General features: G+C 37.1%; 1 protein-coding gene across 7 annotated transcripts in view; it reads left to right on the forward strand.

The window, feature by feature from the left end:
* Positions 1 to 27,826, forward strand: part of MYO9A (myosin IXA) — a 295,878-nt gene that overhangs the window by 210,960 nt on the left and 57,092 nt on the right. For all 7 annotated transcript variants that reach the window (XM_060097070.1, XM_060097072.1, XM_060097075.1 and 4 more), the window contains 5 exons: positions 18,094 to 18,206; positions 21,839 to 21,981; positions 24,831 to 25,054; positions 25,542 to 25,658; positions 27,201 to 27,389. In XM_060097070.1, coding sequence (XP_059953053.1) covers positions 18,094 to 18,206; positions 21,839 to 21,981; positions 24,831 to 25,054; positions 25,542 to 25,658; positions 27,201 to 27,389 — 786 coding nt within the window. The remainder of the gene's footprint in view (positions 1 to 18,093; positions 18,207 to 21,838; positions 21,982 to 24,830; positions 25,055 to 25,541; positions 25,659 to 27,200; positions 27,390 to 27,826) is intronic.

Consider the following 27,826-nt stretch of genomic DNA (forward strand, 5'->3'; position numbering starts at 1 on the left):
GTACCACAAAAAAAAAAAAAAAGAAAAGAAAAGAACTATTATCATATCTCAACCCAAATTAGGCATATATAGTTTGATAAGTACAAATGTATTTATAGGTATAAAGTGTTTGATTTTGGAATTGTCCTGGAAAATACAATATGAGTACCCTGTATGTCTATTATGTACTAAAACATTATCACTGAGAAGGTGGAATGATATGCATTTTATTTCCGTGCATATCCTTAATTAAGTTGGGCTCTAATGTTTTTCTTTAGTATCTGTTCATTATGGGAGAAACATTTTAGGATGGCCTCTTTTTGACTCATTAAATATTTTACCTTTGAACTGTTTTAAAAGCTGTTTGATTGTTCCAAAGACCTAGTTAATTAAAATTTTTTCTAAGTTCCAGAATATTCTCATTGTCTTTATCTTTTATTGGAGATGGGCCCAGTTTTTATTTATTTATTTATTTATTTATTTTTTCAGTACGCGGGCCTCTCACTGCTGTGGCCTCTCCCGTTGCGGAGCACAGGCTCCGGACGCGCAGGCTCAGCAGCCATGGCTCATGGGCCCAGCTGCTCTGCGGCATGTGGGATCTTCCCGGACTGGGGCATGAACCCGTGTCCCCTGCATCAGCAGGCGGACTCTCAACCACTGCGCCACCAAGGAAGCCCTGGACCCAGTTTTTAAATGTTAATATTGATAGTCTAAGAAAGAAAAAATAAAAACAACAACAAAAACAGAAAAATGCATGACCAGTTCTCTAATTAGACAAATGAGTCATTACCCTGAGCCAAACTGTAGGACTGTAAAATTGCAGCCTGTATATCCATTGATATATATAATTAGAACCAAAGTGTTCTCTTCAGTGTAGGATAAAATAACTCCACTTTGGAGGTGCCCTCTTTTTGAGTTATAAATAATGAAATATACTCTATCATATGCTTAGTTGTTAAAGATGAAATTATGTAATGGAGCAAACTAATTTTAATGAAAAGCACTGCTATACATTTTTAGTGTAAATAGGGAACATGCTTAAATTATTCTCCAAAGTGTACATAGATTTTTCATTTGTTGAAGAATTTAGCATTTATAATTGCTGTTTCGTTCCTGAGAGTTTCCTTTGTTACAAACCTTAGTCCTTTTGGTGGTAGAATTCTTTCTCACTGAGAATTACTGAGATGAACCAGGAAGTTGGGCTTTCTGCTTGGAGCATACAGCCCCTTTAAGGGTTCTAGCTGGTAGTCTCTGCCTGTGATTCTGTTCACCTGCTTGACAGTCACTGCATGCCAGTAGTTGTAGAGCACCCTCCTGCACAGTGTGTTAGTCACCTCTCCAGCTTTCTCACTGTCCTTCTGTTTCATCACTAGCTATTTTAGGAATAGTTGGTGGTGGTTGTTTCTGGTGAACACTTGCATGAAGAAGCTTTGCTTTTTAGAATATGCTGATAGATACTTACTGGGGTTGGGGTTGGGGGTGGGAAGGGTAGGGACAGTTTTAAAGTGTGTTTCTGTTTGTTTATCTTGAAAATATGCCATGTTCTAATGTTATCTGATATTGTGAAAAATGAAGTCTACTTGTTTCTAAATGGAATCTACTGAATTCTCAAAATCCACATATCTTCAGGATTTTAAATGGGCTTGATTTTCTGGGCACATGCTTTTTAAAAAACTGGATAGTTTTTGTTTTTTCTCTGGACAAAGTGATTTTAATAACTGACATTTGCTAAGAAGTGTGTCTGTCTTCGAGGAAGCCATCCACTGACCTTTCCAGTTGTGAAATAACTGATCTAATGAGATAAAGACAGTTAGAAATGAATTACCTGAAGGGGATTTGATAAGCATTACCTCCTGAGCTGGTGAATTGTTAATTAGTTGTTACCTTCTGTAGAGGAGTTGAGGTTTTCCCTCCTTATGACTTTACTGTTTTTTTTAAACTTCCTACTTTTAACTCTGCCATTTGAATAACTGTTTAGTCTCTGTATGCTGCTTTCACTTAGTTTTTATACCTACCATGTTTTATTTTATTTTATTTTATTTTAACATCTTTATTGGAGTATAATTGCTTTACAATAGTGTGTTAGTTTCTGCTGTATAATAAAGTGAATCAGCTATACATATACACATATTCCCATTTCTCCTCCCTCTCGCATCTCCCTCCCAACCTCCCTATCCCACCCCACTAGGTAGACACAAAGCACCGAGCTGATCTCCCTGTGCCATGCGGCTGCTTCCCACTAGCTATCTGTTTTACATTTGGTACTGTATATATGTCCATGCCACTCTCTCGCTTTGTCCCAGCTTACCCTTACCTCTCCCCATGCCCTCAAGTCCATTCTCTACATCTGCGTCTTTATTCCTGTCCTGCCCCTAGGTTCTTCAGAACCTTTTTTTTTTTTTTTAGATTCCATATATATGTGTTAGCATACGATATTTGTTTTTCTCTTTCTGACTTCACTCTGTATGACAGACTCTAGGTCCATCCACCTCACTACAAATACCTCAATTTCATTTCTTTTTATGGCTGAGTAATATTCCATTGTATATATATGCCACATCTTCTTTATCCATTCATCTGATGATGGACACTTAGGTTGCTTCCATCTCCTGGCTATTGTAAATAGTGCTGCAGTGAACATTGTGGTACATGTATCTCCAGAATATACAAGCAGCTCATGCAGCTCAATATCACAAAAACAACCCAATCCAAAAATGGACAGAAGACCTAAATAGACATTTCTTCAAAGAAGACATACCGATGGCCAACAAATACATGAAAAGAACGTCAACATCACTAATTAGAGAAATGCAAATCAAAACCACAATGAGGTATTACCTCACACTGTTTAGAATGGCCATCATCAAAAAATCTACAAACAATAAGTGCTGGAGAGGGTGTGGAGAAAAGGGATCCCTCCTGCACTATTGGTGGGAATGTAAATTGATACAGCCACTATGGAGAATAGTATGGAGGTTCCTTAAAAAACTAAAAACAGAACTACCATATGACCCAGATATCGCATTACTGAGCATATACCCTGAGAAAACCATAATTCAAAAAGAGATATGTACCACAGTGTTCATTGCAGCACTATTTACAATAGCCAGGACATGGAAGCAACCTAAGTGTCCATCAACAGATGAATGGATAAAGAAGATGTGGCACATATATACAATGGAATATTACTGTTAAGCAATATTTTTAAGGTGGCTTTCATATCATTTTTTAGTCTCTGAATCATCTGGATGGTGAATGAGTTAATAAAATCATTTCTATCCCTTATTTGTAGGATTGGTATAGGTAACAGTTTTCTCTGTATAGTTTCTTCTACCGTTCGCTAAACTTAAAGCAATCATCTCCATGGGTATGACTCCCAAATAGCTCTCCAGAATTTGTTGACTTTATCTACAGTATGCTAAAACCAAGTTTTTCATTTCCCCCCAAAACTCCTATACTTCTTATATTCCTATTTCTGTTTGTTTTTCTCTGAGATTCTCTTCAATCCTTATCTGTGTTGAATTTTCCTTCTCTCTACTGTCCACTCCACAAAAAACTGCCAGAAAAAACCCATTTATCAAGGCTAAATTTATTAGCTTATTTTACAGTAAGGGAAAATCCACCTTGACTAAGTCTTAGTAATTTCTCAGAAGGGGGAAGTCAGGAAAGGATATTTATAGGATTTTAGGGCCTAGGCTGGTGATTTTGAGGGTCTTACAAGTTTGAAAACCAGCTGAATTGAACAAAGTTTATTACATAAAAAGTTTAGATTGGTGGCCCCAGGACAGCAGCCACACTATTGAATATACTTGGTATTTATTTATTTTTTAATATACTGTTTTCTATTTGATTTTGTTTAATTTCTTCAAGCCTGTTAGGTCTTTCTGGTTTTCAGTTTTGTTCTCGGTTTTTTATTGATTTTTTTTTTTTTTTTTTTTTGGCTGCACCGCACGGCTTGTAGGATCTCAGTTCCCCGAATAGGAATTGAACCCCGGCCACAGCAGTGAAAGCCCAGAATCCTAACCACTAGGTCACCAGGGAACTCCATACACTTAGTATTAATATGTGTATTTTATTCCCCCCAAAAGTCAGGGACAGTTCATAGCATTGCGACTCTCCACTGTTTGACTTGGTAGAATTTCCCTATGAAACCATCTGGGGTTGATACTTTTTTGTGACATAATTCTTTTATTATAAGTTCCTCTATTTCTTCTAGGAGAGTTAGTCTTTAAAGCTTTCTGTCTAATGGGGACAATTTTGGCAACTAGTTTTTTCCATTTCAGCTAACTTTCATATTTATTTGCCTAGAGGTGTGGAAAGTAGTCTCATGATTTTAAAAAATTCTCTGTTTCAATGGTTATTTCCCTTTTGTCATTTCTTATTTTGTAGATATTTTTCCCTTACCTAGTTGTTTGTCTATTTTGTTAATTTTTTCCAAAGTAACAGGGTTTGGTTTATTTATCATACCTACTTTTTTTTTCATTCTCCACTGATTTCTGCTTTTACCTTTATTATTTATTTTATTATGCTTTTTTTGGTTTACTTTCTTATTTTTCTAGCTTTTGAGTGGTTAATTTAATTCATTTATTTATTTTTATCGATACAGGTTTGTAAGGCTATGGTTTTTCCTCTGGTCACACTTTAGATGTATCTTGTTTATTCTAATATGTAAAGGATTTATTATTTTTTAAGAAAATCTGTAATTTTAGTTTCTTTTTTTACCCAAAACTTGTTTAATAAAAATTTTTGTGTTTTCAGATGAAGAGGCTTTTTTGTTTTTTAATTTTTGTTAGTTTCTAGTTTTATTGTATTCTGTTGAAAGACTTTATGATGCTTCTATTTGATCAGATTTACTGGTATTTTCTTTGTTACTTAGTATATGATCAGTTTTTGTGAATGTACCATGTGCATTTTTTAAATTGAACTATAGTTGAAGTACAATATTATGTTACTTTTGGATATACTATGTAATGACATTTGCATACATTATGAAATGATCACCATGATAAGTCTCGTAACCATCTGTCCCCATACAAAGTTGTTATAATATTACTGACCATATTCCTTATGCTGTATATACATCCCCATGACTTGCTTACTATTAAACTGGAGGTTTGTACCTCTTAATCCCCTACATGTATTTCGCCCACCTCTGCTACCCCGCTCCCTTCTGGCAACCACCCATTTGTTCTCTGTATCTGTGAGTCTGTTTTCATTTTGTTCAGTTTGTTTGTTTTGTTTTTTCGATTCTGCATATGAGTGAGATCGTGTAGTTTTTGTCTTTGACTGACTTATTTCAGTTAGCATAATACCCTCTAGATCTGTACATGTTGTCTCAAATGACAAGAATTAATTTTTTCAATGGCTTAGTAATATTCCATTGTTTATATATATACCACATCTTTTTTATCCAGTCATCTATTGATGGGCACTTAGGTTGCTTCTATAGCTTGTCTATTGTAAATAATACTTCAGTGGACACTGGAGTGCATGTATCTTATATTAGTGGGGTTTTTTTCCTTTGGATAAATACCCAGAAGTGGAATTGCTGGATCATATCATAGTTCTATTTTTAATTTTTTGAGGAACCTACATATTGTTTTCCATAGTGGCCATACCAATTTACATTCCCACCAACAGTGAATGAGGGTTCCCTTTTATCCATATCCTTGCCAACACTTGTTATTTGTTGAATGTGTATTTGATAAGAAGGTATATTCTCTATTCAGAGTATAAAATTTCAATATATATCTGTAAGCTCTACCTTATTAATTATGTTGTTTGCCTTCTACATCCTTATTATCTTTGATCTGTCTTATACAGAATGTGTTAACATCTCCTGTTATTCATTGTGAATTGTGGCTTTTTAGTATTAAGAAGTGTCCTTTGTCAGATTCCATGTTTTTTGCTTGAATCCTACATAAATAATAATATCACAGCCTCTGTTTTCCTATTATTTCCACTTGCCTAGAATACTTTTGCTCACCCCTTTAGTTTTAGCTTTTCTGGATCCTTTTGTTTAGAGGTGTGTTTTTTTGCACAGTATAGTTGGGCCCTGCTTTGTGAGCCAAATTGAAAAAATTTTCCTTAATAGGTGAGTTAAATCTATCCATATTTATTGATGTAACTGATAGATTAATTCTCCACTCTTTCTTATAATTTTGTTATTATTATGTTAAATTTGCTGTGTTTATGTTACTTTTCTTTGATCTTTTATTTTTTTTAATTTATTTTGATGTTTAGGAGAGGTTGTGCTCTTGTTCTGTTGATTGTTTACCTTTATATATAACTTTTTTAAATGCCTTTAATATTTTTTAATTTAACCAATTATACCCTAATTAGTCATTTTAAAATAAATAATATTCTCACCTATTGTGACACAACTGTTGATGAATTATTCTAGTCTCTATTCCCTTCTACTCCTATTTTTTAGGCTTTTATTTCTACTTTGTCAGAACATGTAATTTTATGTATGATTCTTTCACTGTAGTCCCTACCTTTGTTTTTGTCTTAGATCTATTATTAAATGTATTAAATTATCACTTCAGGTATTTTGCAGAAGTTTCCCTGTTTACCTCTTGGTTGGATGAAGCTCTCCCCCTTAGTAGCTTACTTACGAAGGGCCATCAATATGGAATTCCCCAAGATCTTTCTATAGCCTTGATGTTTGAAGGGACATCTTGGCTACATACAAAGTCCTTGATTCATATTTTCTTTCTCTGAGTTTTTTGAAAGTGCTATTTTATTGTTGTCTTACTTTATTTGTTACTGTTGGTAAGTCTCTTACCAGTCTAAATCTCTTGCCCTTATAAGTTATTTGATGTTTTTACTTGCATGCCTTCAGAGTTTCTTCTTTATATTTAAAGTTTAAGATATGTCTTTAAATCGATCATTACAGATTAATTATCCTGTATATCTGCAGGACTCTGTCAATGTGTAAATTCTGGTCTTGCCTTATTTTTGAAAAGTTTTACTGGATGATAGTTTTAAATATTGTGTTCTGTTGTTTTGTTTTTCTTGTTTAGGGACTGCAATTACAAACAAGTATTTTTCTTTTCCTATCATCCATTTCAACTACCTTCTCTCTGACCCTTTTTGCTTGTTTCTTTATATCATTTTATATTTTTTTATTATCTTCCTGCTTTTGTCCCCTTTAAATTTTCCATTTGTGCTTTTTCTCCCTTAGGCATCTCATAAGTTAATCTTCATTTCACTTTCTTATTGATTGATTGATTGATTGATTGATTGATTGATTACTGTGTCCTAGCTGCTGTGCACAGGCCTTCTCCAGTCACAGCAAGTAGGGGCCTCTCACCACAGTGGCCTCTCCAGCTGCGGAGCACAGGCTCCAGCCGCACTGGCCTCAGCAGTTGTGGCCCGTGGGCTCGGCAGCTGTGGCTCACGGGCTCCAGAGCGCAGCCTCAACAGTTGTGCTGCACGGACACAGCTGCTCCGCGGCACGTGGGATCCTCCCAGACCAGGGACTGAACCCGCATACCCTGCACTGGCAGGCGGACTCCCAACCACTGCACCACCAAAGACCTTTACTGTCTTTTTATTTCTTTCATGAGTTCATTCAACTCTACTTTCATTTCTACCCAGTTTTTGCTCTCTCAGGGTTAACTGTTCATTATCTTGATAGCTGCTGTTTCTTTTTTTTTGGCTGCATTGGGTCTTCATTGCTGCACTTGGGCTTTCTCTAGTTGTGGCGAGTGGGGGCTACTCCTTGTTGCAGTGCACGGGCTTCTCGTAATGGTGGCTTCTCTTGCTGCAGGGCACAGGCTCTAGGCACGTGGGCTTCCGTAGTTGCAGCACACGGGCTCAGTAGTTGTGGCTCACGGGCTCTAGAGCACAGGCTCGGTAGTTGTGGCGCACGAGCTTAGTTGCTCTGCAGCAAGTGGGATCTTCCTGGACCAGGGATTGAACCCATGTCACCTGCATTGGCAGGTGGATTCTTTTTTTTCTTTTTTTTTAACATCTCTATTGCAGTATAATTGCTTTACATTGGTGTGTTAGTTTCTGCTTTATAACAAAGTGAATCAGCTATACATATACATATATCCACATATCTCCTCCCTCTTGCGTCTCCCACCACCCTACCTATCCCACCCCTCTAGGTGGTCACAAAGCACTGAGCTGATCTCGCTGTGCTATGCGGCTGCTTCCCACTAGCTAGCTATTTTACATTTGATAGTATATAAGTCCATGTCACTCTCTCATTTCGTCCCAGCTTACCCTTCCCCTCCTTGTGTCCTCAAGTCCATTCTCTACGTCTGCGTCTTTATTCCTGTCCTGCCCCTAGGTTCTTCAGATCCATGGGGTTTTTTTTAGATTCCATATATATGTGTTAGCATATGGTATTTATTTTTCTCTTTCTGACTTACTTCGCTCTGTATGACAGTCTCTAGGTCCATCCACCTCACTACAAATAACTGAATTTTGTTTCTTTTTATGGCTGAGTAATATTCCATTGTATATATGTGTCACATCTTTTTTTTAACATTTTTATTGGAGTATAATTGCTTGGCAGTGGTGTGTTAGTTTCTGCTTTATAACAAAATGAATCAGTTATACATATACATATATCCCCATATCTCTTCCCTCTTGCATCTCCCTCCCTCCCATCCTCCCTATCCCAGCCTTCTAGCTGGTCACAAAACACCGAGCTGATCTCCCTGTGCTATGCGACTGCTTCCCACTAGCTATCTATTTTACATTTGGTAGTGTATATATGTCCATATATACACTACCACTCTCTCACTTTATCCCAGCTTACCTTTCCCCCTCCCCATGACTCCAAGTCCTTTCTCTAGTAGGTCTGCATCTTTATTCCCGTCTTGCCCCTAGGTTCTTCATGACCTTTTCTCTTTTTTTTTTAGATTCCGTATTATGTGTTAGCATACGCTATTTGTTTTTCTCTTTCTGACTTACTTCACTCTGTATGACAGACTCTAGGTCCATCCACCTCACTACAAATAACTCAATTTCATTTCATTTTATGGCTGAGTTATTCCATTATTATTCCATTATTATTATTATTATTATTATTCCATGAGTTATTCTCATGGAATAATACTCATTATTCCAATAATTATTCCAATAATTATTGGAATTATTATTCCAATAATACTCATTATTCCAATAATACTCATAATACTCATTATTATTCGATGAGTTATTCCAATATTCCATTGTATATATGTGCCACATCTTCTTTATCCATTCATCTGTCGATGGACACTTAGGTTGCTTCCATGTCCTAGCTATTGTAAAGAGAGCTGCAGTGAACACTGTGGTACATGACTCTTTTTGAATTATGGTTTTCTCAGGGTATAAGCCCAGTAATGTGATATCTGGGTCATATGGTAGTTCTATTTTTAGTTTTTTAAGGAACCTCCATACTGTTCTCCATAGTGGCTGTATCAATTTACATTCCCACCAACAGTGCAAGAGGGTTCCCTTTTCTCCACACCCTCTCCAGCATTTATTGTTCGTAGGTTTTTTGATGATGGCCATTCTGACTGGTGTGGGGTGATACCTCATTGTACTTTTGATTTGCATTTCTCTAATGATTAGTGATGTTGAGCATCCTTTCATGTGTTTGTTGGCAAACTGTGTATCTTCTTTGGAGAAATGTCTATTTAGGTCTTCTGCCCATTTTTAGATTGAGTTGTTTGTTTTCTTGATATTAAACTGCATGAGCTGCTTGTAAATTTTGTAGATTAATCCTTTGTCAATTGCTTCATTTGTAAATGTTTTCTCCCATTCTGAGGGTTGTCTTTTCGTCTTGTTTATGGTTTCCTTTGCTGTGCAAAAGCTTTTAAGTTCCATTAGGTCCCATTTGTTTATTTTTATTTTTACTTCCATTACACTAGGAGGTGGATCAAAAAAGATCTTGCTGTGATTTATGTCATAGAGTTTTCTGCTTATGTTTTCCTCTAACAGTTTTATAGTGTCTGGCCTTACATTTAGGTCTTTAATCCATTTTGAGTTTATTTTTGTGTATGGTGTTAGGAAGTGTTCTAATTTCATTCTTTCACATGTAGCTGCCCAGTTTTCCCAGCACCACTTATAGAAGAGGCTGTCTTTTCTCCATTGTATATCCTTTCCTCTGTTACCAAAAATAAGGTCACCACATGTGCATGGGTTTACCTCTGGACTTTCTATCTTGTTCCATTGATCTATATTTCTGTTTTTGTGCCAGTATCATACTGTCTTGATTACTTTAGCTTTGTAGTATAGTCTAAAGTAGGGCGCCTGATTCCTCCAGCTCTGTTTTTCTTTCTCAAGATCGCTTTGGCTATTCGGGGTCTTTTGTGTTTCCCTACAAATTGTGACATTTTTTGTTCTAGTTCTGTGAAAAACGCCAGTGGTGGTTTGATAGGGATTGCATTGAATCTGTAGATTGCTTTGGGTAGTAGAGTCATTTTCACAATGTTAATTCTTCCAATCCAAGAACATGGTATATCTCTCCATCTGTTTGTATCATCTTCAGTTTCTTTCATCAGTGTCTTATAGTTTTCTGCATACAGGTCTTTTATCTCCTTAGGTAGGTTTATTCCTAGGTATTTTATTCTTTTTGTTGCAGTGGTAAATGGGAGTGTTTCCTTAATTTCTCCTTCAGAATTTTCATCATTAGTGTATAAGAATGCAAAGGTTTCTGTGCATTAATTTTGTATCCCGCTACTTTACCAAATTCATTGATTAGCTCTAGTAGTTTTCTGGTAGCATCTTTAGGATTATGTATGTATAGCATCCGGTCAGCTGCAAACAGTGACAGTTTTACTTGTTTTCCGATTTGGATTCCTTTTATTTCTTTTCCTTCTCTGATTGCCGGGGCTAAAACTTCCAAAACTATGTTGAATAATAGTGGTGAGAGTGGGCAACCTTGTCTTGTTCCTATCTTAGTGGAAGTGGTTTCAGTTTTTCACCATTGAGAATGATGTTGGCTGTGGGTTTGTCATATATGCCTTTATTATGTTGAGGTAGCTTCCGTCTTTGCCTGATTTCTAGAGGGTTTTTTATCATAAATGGGTGTTGAATTTTGTCGAAAGCTTTTTCTGCATCTGCTGAGATGATCATATGGTTTTTCTCCTTCAGTTTGTTAATATGGTTTATCACATTGATTGATTTGCATATATTGAAGAATCCTTGCATTCCTGGGATAAACCCCACTTGATCATGGTGTATGATCCTTTTAATGTGCTGTTGGATTTTATTTGCTAGTATTTTGTTGAGGATTTTTGCATCTATGTTAATCAGTGATATTGGCCTGTAGTTATCTTTCTTTGTGACATCTTTATCTGGTTTTGGTATCAAGGTGATGGTGGCCTCCTAGAATGAGTTTGGGAGTGTTTGTCCCTCTGCTGTATTTTGGAAGAGTTTGAGAAGGATGGGTGTTAGCTCTTCTCTACATGTTTGATAGAATTCTCCTGTGAAGCCATCTGGGCCTGGGCTTTTGTCTGTTGGAAGATTTTTTTTTTTTTTTGCTGTACGCGGGCCTCTCACTGTTGTGGCCTCTCCTGCTGCGGAGCACAGGCTCTGGATGCGCAGGCTCAGCGGCCATGGCTCACGGGCCCAGCCGCTCCACGGCATGTGGGATCTTCCCGGACCGGGGCATGAACCCACGTCCCCTGCACTGGCAAGCAGACTCGCAACCACTGCGCCACCAGGGAAGCCCCTGTTGGAAGATTTTTTATCATAGTTTCAATTTCAGTTCTTGTGATTGGTCTGTTCGTATTTTATATTTCTTCCTGGTTCACTCTTGGCAGGTTGTGCATTTCTAAGAATTTGTCCATTTCTTCCAGGTTGTCCATTTTATTGGCATAGAGTTGCTTCTAGTAATCTCGCATGATCCTTTGAATTTCTGCAGTGTCAGTTGTTACTTTTCCTTTTTCATTTCTAATTCTATTGATTTGAGTCTTCTCCCTTTTTTTCTTGATGAGTCTGGCTAATGGTTTATCAATTTTGTTTATCTTCTCAAAGAACCAGCTTTTATTTTTATTGATCTTTGCTATCATTTCCTTCATTTCTTTTTCATATATTTCTGATCTGATCTTTATGATTTCTTTACTCTGCTAACTTTGGGGTTTTTTTGTTCTTCTTTCTCTAATTGCTTTAGGTGCAAAGTTAGGTTGTTTATTTGAGATGTTTCTTGTTTCTCAAGGTAGGCTTGTATGGCTATAAACTTCCCTTTTAGAACTGCTTTTGGTGCCTCCCATAGGTTTTGGGTCGTCATGTCTCCATTGTCATTTGTTTCTAGGTATTTTTTGATTTCCTCTTTGACTTCTTCAGTGATCACTTGGTTATTAAGTAGTGTATTGTTTAGCCTTCATGTGTTTGTAATTTTTACAGATCTTTTTCTGTAATTGATATCTAGTCTCATAGTGTTGTGGTCAGAGAAGATGCTTGATACGATTTCAGTTTTCTTAAATTTACGAAGGCTTGATTTGTGACCCAAGATATGATCTATCCTGGAGAATGTTCCATGAGCACTTGAGAAGAATGTGTATTCTGTTGTTTTTGGATGGAATGTCCTATAAATACCAATTAAGTCCATCTTGTTTAATGTATCATTTAAAGCTTCTGTTTCCTTATTTATTTTCATTTTGGATGACCTGTCCATTGGTGTAAGTGAGGCGTTAAAGGCCCCCACTATTATTGTGTTACTGTCGATTTCCTCTTTTATAGCTGTTAGCCATTGCCTTATGTATTGAGGTGCTCCTATGTTGGGTGCATGTATATTTATAATTGTTCTGTCACCTTCTTGGATTGATCCCTTGATCATTATGTAGTGTCCTTCCTTGCTCTTGTAACAATCTTTATTTTAATGTCTATTTTATCTGATATGAGTGTAGCTACTCCAGCTTTCTTTTGATTTCCATTTGCATGGAGTATCTTTTTCCATCCCCTCACTTTCAGTCTGTATGTGTCCCTAGGTCTGAAGTGGGTCTCTTGCAGGCAGCATATAGATGGGCCTTGTTTTTGTATCTATTCAGCAAGCCTGTGTCTTTTGGTTGGAGCATTTAATCCATTCACGTTTAAGGTAATTATCTATATGTATGTTCCTATGATCATTTTCTTAATTGTTTTGGGTTTGTTTTTGTAGATCCTTTTCTTCTCTTGTGCTTCCCACTTAAAGAATATCCTTTAGCATTTGTTGTAGAGCTGGTTTGGTGGTGTTGATTTCTCTTAGCTTTTTCTTGTCTGTAAAGCTTTTGATTTCTCCATCGAATCTCTATGAGATCCTTGCCAGGTAGTGTAATCTTGGTTGTAGATTCTTCCCTTCCATCACTTTAAGTATATCATACCACTCCCTTCTGGCTTGTAGAGTTTCTGCTGAGAAATCAGCTGTTAACCTTATAGGAGTTCCCTTGTATGTTATTTTTCATTTTTCCCTTTCTGCTTTCAATAATTTTTCTTTGTCTTTAATTTTTGCCAATTTGATTACTATGTGTCTCGGCGTGTGTCTCCTTGTGTTTATCCTTTATGGGACTCAATGCTTACTGGACTTGGGTGGCTATTTCCTTTCCCATGTTAGGGAAGTTTTCGACTATAATCTCTTCAAATATTTTCTCTGTTCCTTTCTCTCTCTCTTCTCCTTCTGGGACCCCTATAATGCGAATGTTGTTGTGTTTAATGTCCCAGGGGTCTCTTAGGCTGTCTTCATTTCTTATTTCTTTATTCTGTTCCACAACAGTGAATTCCACCATTCTGCCTTCCAGGTCACTTATCTGTTCTTCTGCCTCAGTTATTCTGCTATTGATTCCTTCTAGTGTAGTTTTCATTTCAGTTATTGTATTGTTCATCCCTGTTTGTTTGTTCTTTAATTCTTCTAGGTCTTTGTTAAACATTTCTTGCATCTTCTCGATCTTTGCGTCCATTATTTTTCCGAGGTCCTGGATCATCTTCACTATCATTATTCTGAATTCTTTTTCTGGAAGGTTGCTTATCTCCACTTCACTTAGTTGTTTTTCTGGGGTTTTATCTTGTCCCTACCTCTGGTACATAGCCCTCTGCCTTTTCATTTGTCTGTCTTTCTGTGAATGTGGTTTTTGTGCCACAGACTGCAGGGTTCTAGTTCTTCTTGCTTCTGCTGTCTGCCCTCTGGTGGATGAGGCTATCTAAGAGGCTTGATGGGAGGGACTGGTGGTGGGTAGAGCTGACTGTTGCTCTGGTGGGCAGAGCTCAGCAAAACTTTAATCTACTTGATTGTTGATGGGTGGGGCTCCAACACTAGCAGATAGGTCTGGTTCAGCGTCCCCTGGGGTCACTGCTCCTTCCCCTGGGTCCCGACTCGCACACTACTTTGTGTGTGCCCTCTGAGAGTGGAGTCTCTGTTTCCCCCAGTCCTGTCAAAGTCCTGCAGTCAGTTCCCACTAGGCTTCAAAGTCTGATTATCTAGGAATTCCTCCTCCCATTGCCAGACCCCTAGGTTGGGAAGCCTGACGTGGGGCTCAGAACCTTTACTCCAGTGGGTGGACTTCTGTGGTATAAGTGTTCGCCAGTTTGTGAGTCATCCACCTAGCAGTTACAGGGTTTGATTTTACTGTGATTGCGCCCCTCCTACCATCTCATTGTGGCTTCTCTTTTGTCTTTGGATGTGGGGTATCTTCTTTGGTGAGTTCCAGTGTCTTCCTGTCAATGATTGTCCAGCAGCTAGTTGTGATTCTGGTGTTCTCGGAAGAGGGATTATAGCACGTCCTTCTACTCTGCCATCTTGGTTCCTCTCCTCATCCCATAGGTTTTGGGTCATTGTGTTTTCATTGTCATTTGTTTCTAGGTATTCTTTGATTTCCTCTTTGATTTCTTCAGTGATCTCTTGGTTATTTAGTAGTGCATTGTTTAGCCTCCATGTGTTTGTATTTTTCACAGATATTTTTCCTGTAATTGATATCTAGTTTCATAGCGTTGTGGTTGCAAAAGGTACTTGATATGATTTCAGTTTTCTCAAGTTTACCAAGGCTTGATTTATGACCCAAGATATGATCTATCCTGGAGAATGTTCCATGAGCACTTGAGAAGCAAGTGTATTCTGTTAGTTTTGAATGGAATGTCCTATAAATATCAATTAAGTCCATCTTGTTTAATGTGTCATTTAAAGCTTGTGTTTCCTTACTTATTTTCATTTTGGATGATATGTCCTTTGGTGAAAATGGGGTGTTAAATTCCCCTACTATGTTTGTGTTACTGTTGATTTCCCCTTTTATGGATGTTAGCATTTGCCTTATGTATTGAGGTGCTGCTATGTTGGGTGCAAAAAATATTTACAGTTGTTATATCTTCTTCTTGGATCGATCCCTTGGTCATTATGTAGTGTCCTTCTTTGTCTCTTGTAATAGTCTTTATTTTAAAGTCTATTTTGTCTAATATGAGTATTGCTACTCCAGCTTTCTTTTGATTTTCATTTGCATGGAATATCTTTTTCCATCCCCTCACTTTCAGTCTGTATGTGTCCCTAGGTCTGAAGTGGGTCTCTTGTAGACAGCATATATGTGGGTCTTGTTTTTGTATCCATTCAGCCAGTCTGTGTCTTTTGGCGGGAGCATTTAATCCATTTACATTTAAGGTAATTATTGATATGTATGTTCCTATTACCATTTTCTTAATTGTTTTGGGTTTGTTATTGTAAATCTGTTCCTTCGTTTGTATTTCCTGCCTAGAAGTTCCTTTAGCATTTGCTGTAAAGCTGGTTTGGTGGCGCTGAATTCTCTTAACTTTTGCTTGTCTATAAAGGTTTTAATTTCTCTGTCGAATCTGAATGAGATCCTTGCTGGGTAGAGTAATCTTGGTTGTATGTTTTTCCCTTTCATTACTTTAAATGTGTCCTGCCAGTCCCTTCTGGCTTGCAGAGCTTCTGCTGAAAGATCAGCTGTTAAACTTATGGGAATTCCCTTGTATGTTATTTGTTGCTTTTCCCTTGCTGCTTTTAATATTTTTTCTTTGTGTTTAATTTTTGATAGTTTTATTAATACATGTCTTGGTGTGTTTCTCCTTGGATTTATCCTGTATGGGAGTGTCTCTGCTTCCTGAAGTTGATTGACTATTTCCTTTCCCATATTAGGGAAGTTTTCAACTATAATGTCTTCAAGTACTTTCTTAGTCCATTTCTTTTACTCTTCTTCTGGGACCCCTATAATTCGAATGTTGGTGCGTTTAATGTTGTCCCAGAGATCTCTAAGACTGTGCTCAATTCTTTTCATTCTTTTTTCTTTATTCTGCTCTGCAGTCGTGATTTCCTCTATTTTTATCTTCCAGGTCACTTATACGTTCTTCTGCCTCAGTTATTCTGCTATTGAGTCCATCTCTAGAATTGTTAATTTCATTTATTGTGTTGTTCATCATTGTTTGTTTGCTCTTTAGTCCTTTTAGTTTCTTGTTAAATGTTTCTTGTATTTTTTCCATTCTATTTCCAAGATTTTGGATCATCTTTACTATCATTACTCTGAATTCTTTTGCAGGTAGACTGCCTATTTCCTCTTCATGTATTTGGTCTCATGGGCTTTTACCTTGCTCCTTCATCTGCTGTTTGTGTCTCTGTCTTCTCATTTTGCTTAACTTACTGTGTTTGGGGTCTCGTTTTTGCTGGCTGCAGGTTAGTAGTTCCTGTTGTTTTTGGTGTCTGCCCCCAGTGGCTAAGGTTGGTTCAGTGGGTTGTGTAGGCTTCCTGGTGGAGGGGACTGGTGCCTGTGTTCTTCTGGATGAGGCTGGATCTTGTCTTTCTGGAGGGCAGGACCATGTCTGGTGGTGTGTTCTGGGGTGTCTGCGACCTTAGTATGATTTTAGGCAGCCTCTCTGCTAATGGGTGGAGTTTTGTTCCTGTCTTGGTCGTTGTTTGGCATAGGGTGTCCAGCACTGTAGCTTGCTGGTTGTTGCGTGGAGCTGGGTCTTAGCATTGTGATGGAGGTCTCTGGGAGAGCTTTCACCGTTTGATATTACGTGGAGCTGGGGAGGTCTCTGGTTGATCAATGTCCTGAACTTGGCTTTCCCACCTCAGAGGCACAGGCCTGACACCCGGCCGGAGCAGGAAGACCCTGTCAGCCACATGGCTGGTCTCCACTTCTGCTGGTGTTGAGGTTCACACCTCTAGCCTTTTGTTGGAGTCACCCCACCGATGAAGACAGGACCCTCAGCAGCCGATTGTTGGCAGGTGGATTCTTAACCACTGCACCACCAGTGAAGTCCCTGTTTCATATTATTTTGTCTAAGTTTTCCTTTTATTTTGTTTTTGTCTTTGGTTGTTTCAGGCAAGAGTATAGAACAGGTTCTTGTTACTCCATCTTGGCCAGAAGCAGATCTGTTCTTTAAATTTAACAGTTCAGGATATTTGCTATTGCTGTTGATAAGGCCATAGTCATGCAGACCAAAAGGTTAAAGAAAAGATTATAACTGTAGAAGAATGAAATATTAGAAAAATGACTTGAATAGGTAACAAGAAATTCTGTCCTCCAAATGGTATTGTCTTTAAAGGGGCACATTGTAAACAAATGGAGTAAGAGTTATCAATTGAAATTCAGGTCCTTTTTATAGCTATGTAAGTTGTTCATAATTTAAACCATTAGTGAGTATAATGATATTTTATTCTTTGGTCTTTTGGTTTTTCTTATCTTCCTGTGTTCTAGCTCTTTTAAACCCTTAACTGGATATAAAAATCTATAATAGCAAGTTAGCCATAAAAATAATTATCATCTTTTTAGGGACAAATAAAAGAAGGTATGAAAAACTATGCTTAGTATTCTAGATTTATCAGGTCCTGGATCTTTTGTCTCTATCTTTAGATGGTTTTGATTTTTTTCTTACTTTTCCACTTGATGTTCTTTTTTTTCTTTTGCCCTACTTGATATTCTTTGTTAAATTGTTGGAAAACATGAGCTGGTAGTTCCTGTTTAGCATTTTCATTGACCCAAGTTCTCTTTACTTCAGATTACTGTATGAAGTTAATGGAGTTTTTAGTAGGTTTTTTTATTTGAATGCATCTCTGAGTAATATGAATGTATTTTTGAATGTTTTTAATAGGTGTAATTCTCAAATAATTCTATAACCTGAGTTTTAATTACAGTGCTATGATATAATTACTTGGTTTTAAGGTCTTCTTTACATATGTAATTATTACAGACATCACAGCGTTTTTCCTCAGTTGATGAAGAAGCGAAGCTTCATAAGACCATGTCTCAAGGAGAGATTACGAAGTTGGCAGTGAGACAAAAGGCTTCAGATTCAGATATAAGGTATAAAGCATACACTGACTGTTAATAGGGGTAATATAATTTTATTTACTAATAGACCATAGTTAAATACTGACCATCTTTTTAAAACCATAATTGATAGAATAGCTATCAATTTTGAAAGTTTTGAAATTTATTTTTCAACAAATACTAAGTACCTACTGTGTGACAGTAGCATAAATAATTCAGATATATATAATGAGCTTTGTCTTTTTATATGTTTAACACTGTGATTTGGGCAAAGTCTTTACATCATTATATGACTTAGGATTTTTGGTTGTAAAAGAAAAGAGATTAGACCAGGTTAGATTGAAAATATTTTCCAGTTTTGGACTTGGACTCTGTTCTGAGTTAAGTGTTTTACAAATGGAACTGGAAAAGACTTTCAGGAAAGAACCCTGTTCTCTTTAGGAGAGTATATGAAGTTTTTATTTATCAAGAATATGTCTTTGTCCCTTACTGTGTTATATAAGGCAATTGGGCCCTCAATGAACACTTCAATATCTCATTGAAATCTATCTGGTTCATAACCCTATTAAAGATCACTTTCTCAGTGACTGTAGAGGCATAATCCAGGGTAACCCAAATCTAGAGCAGATTATGCTGGAGATCAAATTTTGGGAAACAAAATGTAACATAGAGAAAACATACAGGTGGAGATAGCAGATTAACTATATAAATTTAATTTCCACATCCTCCTAAAATAACAAAACCTATACAGGCCAAAAACAACAGGAGACAGCAATAATAAAACAGGAGACAGCAATAATAAAAACGTGGAATCCAAAAAGTAGATAGACAAATTTTAAATGTCTTTATAGATAGGAGAAAGTTGAATCCTAAACCAACTGGGTAAAACTGAGAAAGAAGCATCTGGCTGACTGGTCTTCCCCAATCCTAGCAGAAAACAGGAGATTTATTTTCTGGAAAGGATAAGACAGAAGATTTCTGCACTTGGAGGTAACCAGATACAGTTGAGGATTGGGGTACATATTTGGAACAGGGAGATTTAATGAATGTTTACATACTGAATGTTAAGATCCCCCAGATTTTTTTCTGTATTCAGCTTCCACGTTTCACATACCCTCTAAGCAGATGATTCAAAGAGTCTTTGGGACTTCCATCCAACCCTCATGGAAAGACCTAAAGATATTGCTATCAGGGGCTCTCCCTACAAATTGGACCAGCCAGATAACCCTACAAGGACGACCACAGTTTGGAAGCCCCACCAATGCACACTAGACCTTCCAAGAAGCTTGTTATACCCTACTTTTTTTTTTTTTTTTTTTTTTTTTTTGGCGATACGCGGGCCTCTCACCGTTGTGGCCTCTCCCATTGCGGAGCACAGGCTCCGGATGCGCAGGCTCAGCGGCCATGGCTCACGGGCCCAGCTGCTCCGCGGCATATGGGATCCTCCCAGGCTGGGGCACGAACCCGTATCCCCTGCATCGGCAGGCGGACTCTCAACCACTGCGCCACCAGGGAGGCCCCTATACCCTACTTTTGATCACCACACATTTGAGGAGACATCGGAAGTGAAAGAATCTAAAACTAATGGATAAAATACAACTTGGAAGCAATAAACTATACAGGGGAAAGAAAACTTCAAGACAGACAAATACAACTATCAATAGACCTCCTGCATAAATAAATATAACTACATTCATGAAACCAAACAGAATACTTTAAAGGGAAACGTTCATAATAAAAAGTATTTGAAAATTGAAACTGTGATAGCATGAAGAAGTCAGAAGAGTTAGAAAGAAAGTTGAGGACATCTGTCAGAAAGTTGAGCCAAAAGACAAAGGGATAGAAGAGACAAGAAAAAATAGGAAAATTAGAGGATCAGTTCAGGACATCCAGTGACCCACTGATAGGAGCTCTGGAAAGATAGGACAAAGTAAAAATAAAGTAATTCAAATAAATTTCATGGAACTGAAGGACTTGAGTTTCTATAGATTGAAAGGACCCCCTGAGGGCCCAACATAATGAATGATGGTGAAAGTAGCTTTTCAAGTGATGGTTGTACAGCAGTCACTGAGGGAACCATGCCAGATTAGAGCAGGTTAGATGGCTCTGGGAAAGATTTCTTCAAGAACATGGAACTGATGTTGTACCTACTATGTTTCAACATGTTGAGAGGAGATACTCACAAATGGGGAGACACTTGGAGGTGAATTGGATGTAGGAAAGTGAGCAAATGTAAAACAAAACACTAACTCTAGAAAAATATTGGTTATGGAGGGTACTGTGTGTCCCAGTTGTGAATATTATTTACAGAGTAAAAAAAATAGTGAATACTACTGAAAGAAAATACTGTATATTGATCTAACTAAAATTATGATATTCTGTTGTGGGGATGTCTGTGTTTGTGGAGAGTATAGAACTGGAGTGTTGGAATATGCTTAATTATTATTTGTGGTCACAAATATGATAGCATTATAAGTATGGTAAATATTAAAAGAATCAGTTAAATAAATTCAAAAGGGTTGCTCTAGGGAGCAGAAAAGGAATGAGAATGGCAGGAGAATGCTATCATTTGTAATAAGTCTTGTAGAATAATTTCCCTTTATACTATATGGATGTATAGGATTAGTAATAAGCTATTAGAAAAAGAAGGAAGCATGGATAAAAGAACATGGGCTTCAAAAGCAGACAGACCTGATTTGTTTTTTTTTTTTTTTTTTTTTTGTGATACGCGGGCCTCTCACTGTTGTGGCCTCTCCCATTGCGGAGAACAGGCTCCAGACACGCAGGCTCAGCGGCCATGGCTCATGGGCCCAGCCGCTCCGCGGCATGTGGGATCCTCCCGGACCGGGGCACGAACCCGTGTCCCCTGCATCGGCAGGTGGACTCTCAACCACTGCGCCACCAGGGAAGCCCCAGACCTGATTTTAACTTCCATCTCCATCAGCCCTCTGAGCCTCAGGTTGCTCATGTGTAAAGTTAGGATAAAAATACCTATTTATCATGGTAGTTGTGAAAAGAAGGCATCATAAGTAAGGCATAGTGCCTGGCTCCTAGTCGATGCTCAAAAAAAAAGGAACCAACAAATTAATGTACAAGTAAGCCTCCTAATACAAGGTTAGGATACATACTATATGGTCAGTAAATGTGAACTGTTATTATCTCAGGATGTTTCCTTGATTTATATGATGGGAGAGAGTATATAAGCACTAAGAATGAGGCAATATAGAGCATAGTAGGTGTGATTCTCAACTTTGTTACTCACTGGCTGTATAACCTTGGGAAAGTTACCTAATGTTTAAGCTACCAGTTTTTCACCTGAAAAACGGTTATGGTTTGAATGTAAACTTGTTGTTATAGTTAATTAAGGTAATTCTATATAAGCACTTGTACCTGGAGCATGATAACAACTCAGACAAATGGTGGTTTTTGTTAACATCCCTGAGTCTCATTATTTCTGTATTCAAGATGAGGAAACTATCATTTACCCTCCAGATGAAGTTTAAATGTACAATTGAAGATTAAATATGACTAAACTTAACTGTGAAGGTTAAATGAATTAATTCACACGAAAGGTGTTTATATAACTTAAAGTGATGTACAGATATTGTCAATAGGACATGCTAATTTCCATTGTTACTTTTTTTTTTTTTTTTTTTTGTAAACAGACCTCAGAGAGCTAAGATGAGATTCTGGGCCAAAGGGAAACAAGGGGAGAAGAAGACTACCAGAGTGAAACCTGCCACCCATTCAGAGGTTTCGGCACTCTTTGCTGGCTCAGATATGATTCCAGCTCATCAGTTTCCAGATGGTAAAAATGGACAAAGGGTGGAGATTGTCTTCATAATTTCTGTTTACTCTTTCTGAAAGTTTACTATCCCTCTAGTATTTGTAATGGTAATCCTGTTGGTGAGATATTCTAATGAGACAGGACCAAGATTGTTAAGTCCCTCCTTAACTAACAGATAATTATAAAATTAAATTTTATCTATAAAAGAAGTTTCAGGGAAATGTGGCACAAAACAGTGAAGTAACAACAACTTCAAGAATGATTGTGAATCTTCGATTAGCCTCAGTTTTCTAAAGTGTAAAAATCTAACCATCATTCATTCACTTAACAAATGTATATTCCTAGTAAAAATTAACGACAGCAGCTAATTTTTGAGTGCTTACTACATTCAAGGCACTGTACTAAGCATATTGTATGTATTAACTCCATTGATCCTCACAACAATTTTTTGAGGTTGGTATGATTATTATTCCCAGTTTATAGATAAGAAAGCTGAGGCACAGAGAGTTATTTGCTTATACACGTATAGCAATTGGCAGAGCTGAGATTTGAATTCAGGCAGTCCAGCTCCAGAGTCCGTATTCATAACCATTGTGCTAAAGTACCTATTATATGTTCCTGGGACTTTATAGTGGTAGCTGTTATTTTAACTTTTGGGGCATCAATCATAGCACATTAGAAAATACCCAACAGTTAGTTCATCTGTTGAGATATGGCCTTTCTAAATGCTAGAATTATTAACTCTCCAAGGATTCCAATAGTCCCAGTATTAGAAGATTAGCCCATTCTTCCCAAGCCCTTTGCTCAAGTATGTATGAACGTTTTTAATTACCATGTAAGGATGCCAGCTATCTTAAACAGGGATATACATCAGAGGTGGATGTGTAGTAATGAGTGGGTAAAATACCGGTGGGTGGACAAAATATCAGTATTGAATAAAATAGAAAGAGGCCCTAGGAAGAAAGTTATTATCTCTAAGAAGAGATAGAACAGGCCCAGTTAAAATAAGTAAACAAAACTTCTCACATCTAGAATGAGATAAAAATAAAGGGACAAAGGATAAGATAAAGGGAGGAAAGATCAAGTTTCACATGGGAATGGATCAGCCAGAGCAGAGGCATCTGTGTGTCAAAGGAAAAACTGGGGGCTTCCCTGGTGGCGCAGTGGTTGAGAGTCTGCCTGCTGATGCAGGGGACATGGGCTCGTGCCCCGGTCCAGGAAGATCCCACATGCTGTGGAGCCGCTGAGCCTGCGCGTCCGGAGCCTGTGCTCCGCAAAGGGAGAGGCCACAACAGTGAGAGGCCCGCGTACAGCAAAAAAAAAAAAAAAAAAAAAAAAAGGAAAAACTGGTAGAAATTTAATTAGAACCCTGTTTTTCTGTCTTGTGGCTTTGCTCCTATCACTTTGCAAACTGATATGGATAAAACCAGTAGTAAATGAAGTGAATACTACAGGTTCAGTTTGGAAAATTTGGAATTCCTAAGAGGATCAATTCGTTTTATCTTATCTGGTTTATAGTAGTCATTCTAAATTTTTCATATTTCAGAGTTATATTCTCCACTGCTGATTTCCAAGAAGGAATTAGGAAGCTCTTTGGTTGAAGTATATATTATTAGCAGACTTCATTGTGTGTTTGCTTAATAAGGATACATGTATAAAAATTGATTGTAGCCTTTTTATTTATCTTTGGGTAGAAATTTATTAAGGTAGCCCTTGTTTTTAATGCTGAAATTGGATTATGGACAGTTTATTTAGTAAGTATTATTTCTTTTAGTATAAAGAACGATATTGACTTTGCTAAATGAAATAATTAGATACTTGTATATCTAGGTTATATAATGGAATTAATATTAGTTGACACCAATTTGAATATACTTATATCCTATATCTTTATAATTTTTATTCTGGTGTCATATCTCAAGTTTGTTTCACTTCCTGCCTAAGGTGGCATTTAGCAAGTAGGAGGCTATTTTTTTCCCTTTATTGTCAGAATTAGCTTTTAGATGGAATGAGGATATACCATTGGACAGAAGGTAAGGTAAATATATGTGGGGAAAACATATGTGAAATGGGGCCAGCTTTCTCATCAAGCCCCAGGTAGGTGTTGCAAATCCAGTGTAGTTCTAGATTATAATGGAGTACATGGAACCCAATTTCTCTGGTATAAACAATTGCAGAGAAAATTTCTTGTGTTTTCCAATATTATATACAGAGCTAGTTAATTCCAGGAATTATCTGAGAAATTCATAGAGTTATTTGGGAAATATGTGTGAAAATCCTAAATAGCAAAGAGACACAGGCAGAAGTGAACCAACTGAGTTACCTGGTTCCCTAAATAGAGGTTGCCAGCCTAACACCAGTTATTGTCGCGGGAGCATTTATGGCTTTAGACCCTAGTAAACAAATAGTAATAATTATCAAACTTCACTGGTTTATTGGATTTGTATATAGCTGGATGTTCTTTCAAACAGATATAGTAAAGCAATGACTGGGTTAATAGTCAGCATTTAACATGCTAGTGTGATTGTGTACTCTTCTTTCTTTTCTTTGGGACTGAGGTCTTTGGGATCCAGGCTTCAGTTCTACAAGACACTTCCATCCAGTTTTTCAGTATCAGACCTCATCTCTTTGGGAGATGCGATAGAATTTCCCATTGAAAAGTGATAATTCTTAAATACATTTTCTGTACAAATGTACAATCTGGATTTACTGCCTAACTGCCTGAACTTAAACATTAATGTTACTTTACTTTTCAGATATTTACATGTTTCCTTCAGTGACTTACTAAAGGAACTTAAAAAGAAGGATGTAGAGGTTTCAGTATTTTTACTAAAAGAAATTTTTTTTGGACACTCTATCTTGATTTATAGAATTATCTCAGAATCAGCCAACACCTCCTTTGAGTCCAGAATTGCCTGGGAGTTGCCGGAAGGAGTTCAAAGAGAACAAAGAGCCTTCTCCAAAGGCAAGGCGCAAGCGAAATGTGAAGATCAGCAGCGTGGCTTTGGAGTCTATGCATTGGCAAAATGACTCTGTCCAGATCATAGCAAGTGCCAGTGATTTAAAAAGCATGGATGAATTTCTTCTGAAAAAGGTACCCTTTGCCTCAGGCCCCTGAGCAGCTTTGACTGTGGAATGCTTGTATATCAGGATATGCCCCCTAAAGGATATATGCTTCAGTAAGTTAGAGCGTCTGTTTCTTTACCAGAAAGGTGCAAATAATAGGATTTGTATGAGTTAGACTGCGTAGACAGGATTTAAAGTTTTAGGCTTTACTGTTGACTTCAGTTTTACCATAACTGTCATGTTGCATTCTGTATGGGAAGGTGAGGCTTGTCATTGCACACTTTCAGTTGTCTTTTTGGTAGCAGAACTGTGGAATCATACAATGTTAGAAGGGACTTTAGAAATCATCTAGTAGTAATAAAACTTTGGCTATCTGGTCATGCTTTTATCTGGGTTCCATGATAGTTTGCCCTTTCAGGACGGTCATTGTTGAAGAAACAGTATGTGTCCAGAGTGGCATTCACTTCTTTTCAGTTTAGTTGATTGTGTACGAAGTCTCTTTCTGTGGTCCCCAGATGAATGACCTAGATAATGAAGACAGCAAGAAAGACACACTAGTGGATGTTGTATTTAAAAAAGCTCTGAAAGAATTTCGGCAGAATATCTTCAGCTTTTATTCATCTGCATTGGCGGTAAGTTAAACTGTGTCAGGAGATATTCAGAAGTTTAACATATGAAAAATTTGACAATGCCATAAAAAATAATACAGGGGCCGTGTTCAACTAGAGATTTCTCCAGTGTCTTCTTTTTGTTTTAGGGATAGATAGGGAAAAGCATACTGACTGATCTCAGATTAATAGCATTCTCAAATTTCCTTGAGCAGTTTTTTTTTCCCCCTGTTATAGGTATATTTTCATCTTAAGGTATTGAATTCAGATATTCTAGGTATGATTCTTTTTTATCCAGTGGCTCTTGACTATTTTAACTTCTCATGATCCTTTTAGCTCTGGCTCCAGCTTCTAATTCTCATTTGTGTTGGAATTATTATACTTTTTTATTCAGTAGAATTAGAGCAGTTTATGTTCACCAATTTCTATATATGAGTTTGTATCACTTTCAGATTTACCTATACTTTCATATGATGTTGGTCATGGTTTAGAAAATTTATTATTGGTGCTAAAGTATATAATAATTAATACTTTTGATCTATAGAATCTTTATTGGTATCTGAATTGTCATATTTATTCTATAAAAATAATTTGTATTTAATTGGTTTTTCTTTGTTCAACCTGTAATTTAATGTGTAAAGAGAAATCAGGAGAACTTTCCTATGTATATTCTACTCAGTATAAGATTTTTTTGCCTTTTAAAAATAGAAACCATGCAGTCTTAGAGAGCAATAATTTCAAGACCATAATAAAGTAGTAATCAGGCTACGGCAAATGACTAGGTTTGGGTAGAGACAATGTTGGCCATATTTTTCTAATCCTGCTAACTGCTTGTCATGCTTCATACCTTTATTTTCTAGGTTAGGGACCAATATACTTTGTATCACATAGGAAGAGCCAACGTTATGAAATAGAGCTTAATAGTGGTTTTCTAACCCTGGATCAAAGAGGTTCAACTTCTAATTCTGAGGAGGTGAAAGAGAAATACATTTTAAATGTATATAATACATTTTGGTCATTTAAATGCTGTTTTTTTTCTTTCTCATGAAGACTCCACACCTCATTTAAATAAGTTAAAAGGAATTCCATGTAGATTCCTTTGCAAGAAATATGGTGTTATTCTAAGCATGTCATTCTTCTTTGGAAAAATGAATCAAAGTAAAGGTTGCCTGATGTTTCACTAGGCAAGAATTCAGGTATTCACTTTTTCAGTTTTAGAGTGGAACTATCTAAACAAGGTTCATTTCTGGGGATAGGTAATTAAGAGGGATGCAAATAATCTTTATAGCTAAATATAGTTAAAAATTCCCAGGGTCTTCTCCAATTATTACATTGTTTAAACTGTTAGGTATTTTACTAAAATTTAGCAGGTTTTATTCTGCAGACATTCCATAGTAGAGTGGAAATTTACAAATACCACATGACCTCATGGACATGTCCATTAGAAAGTGTATCAGGATCCTAATTTTTATTCAAAATAACTACCCAGTAAAGATTGAATCAGTCTTCTATATATAAAGAATTTCTTCATAAAACCTTAACATTTCTTCTCTTATTGCTTATTAGATAGATGATGGGAAAAGTATACGGTATAAAGACCTCTACGCACTATTTGAACAGATTTTGGAAAAGACCATGAGGCTTGAGCAGCGTGATTGGAGTGAATCTCCAGTCAGAGTTTGGGTCAACACTTTTAAAGTGTTTTTAGATGAATATATGAATGAATTCAAGACTCTGGAATATATACCCACAAAGGTAAATATATTTTGATTTCTAAAAGGATTCAGTTATGAATTCTTCTTAAGAGTCTGGGACATCTGGTATTTGAGAAAAACATTACAGTGAACATGTCAGCTACTTTAGCACTACTTTAGATCCAGCAAACTCCATTCTGTCCTAAAAGTTCATCAGACTGTATTATCAAAGCCTTCTGCCATTAATATATTCTTCACTGAGTTAAACTATAATGTTGTGCCATTAAGATTATACCCTCAGCTTTGATAGAGGTCAGTACATAAATTTCCTTTTGAAAAACAGAGGTTAAAGACGTGGGGCTTCCCTGGTGGCGCAGTGGCTCAGAGTCCGCCTGCCGATGCAGGGGACACAGGTTCGTGCCCCGATCCGGGAGGATCCCACATGCAGCTGAGCAGCTGGGCCCCGTGAGCCATGGCCGCTGGGCCTGCGTGTCCAGA

Source organism: Mesoplodon densirostris, chromosome 4 (genome assembly GCF_025265405.1).
Source record: "Mesoplodon densirostris isolate mMesDen1 chromosome 4, mMesDen1 primary haplotype, whole genome shotgun sequence".
NCBI lineage: Eukaryota > Metazoa > Chordata > Mammalia > Artiodactyla > Ziphiidae > Mesoplodon > Mesoplodon densirostris.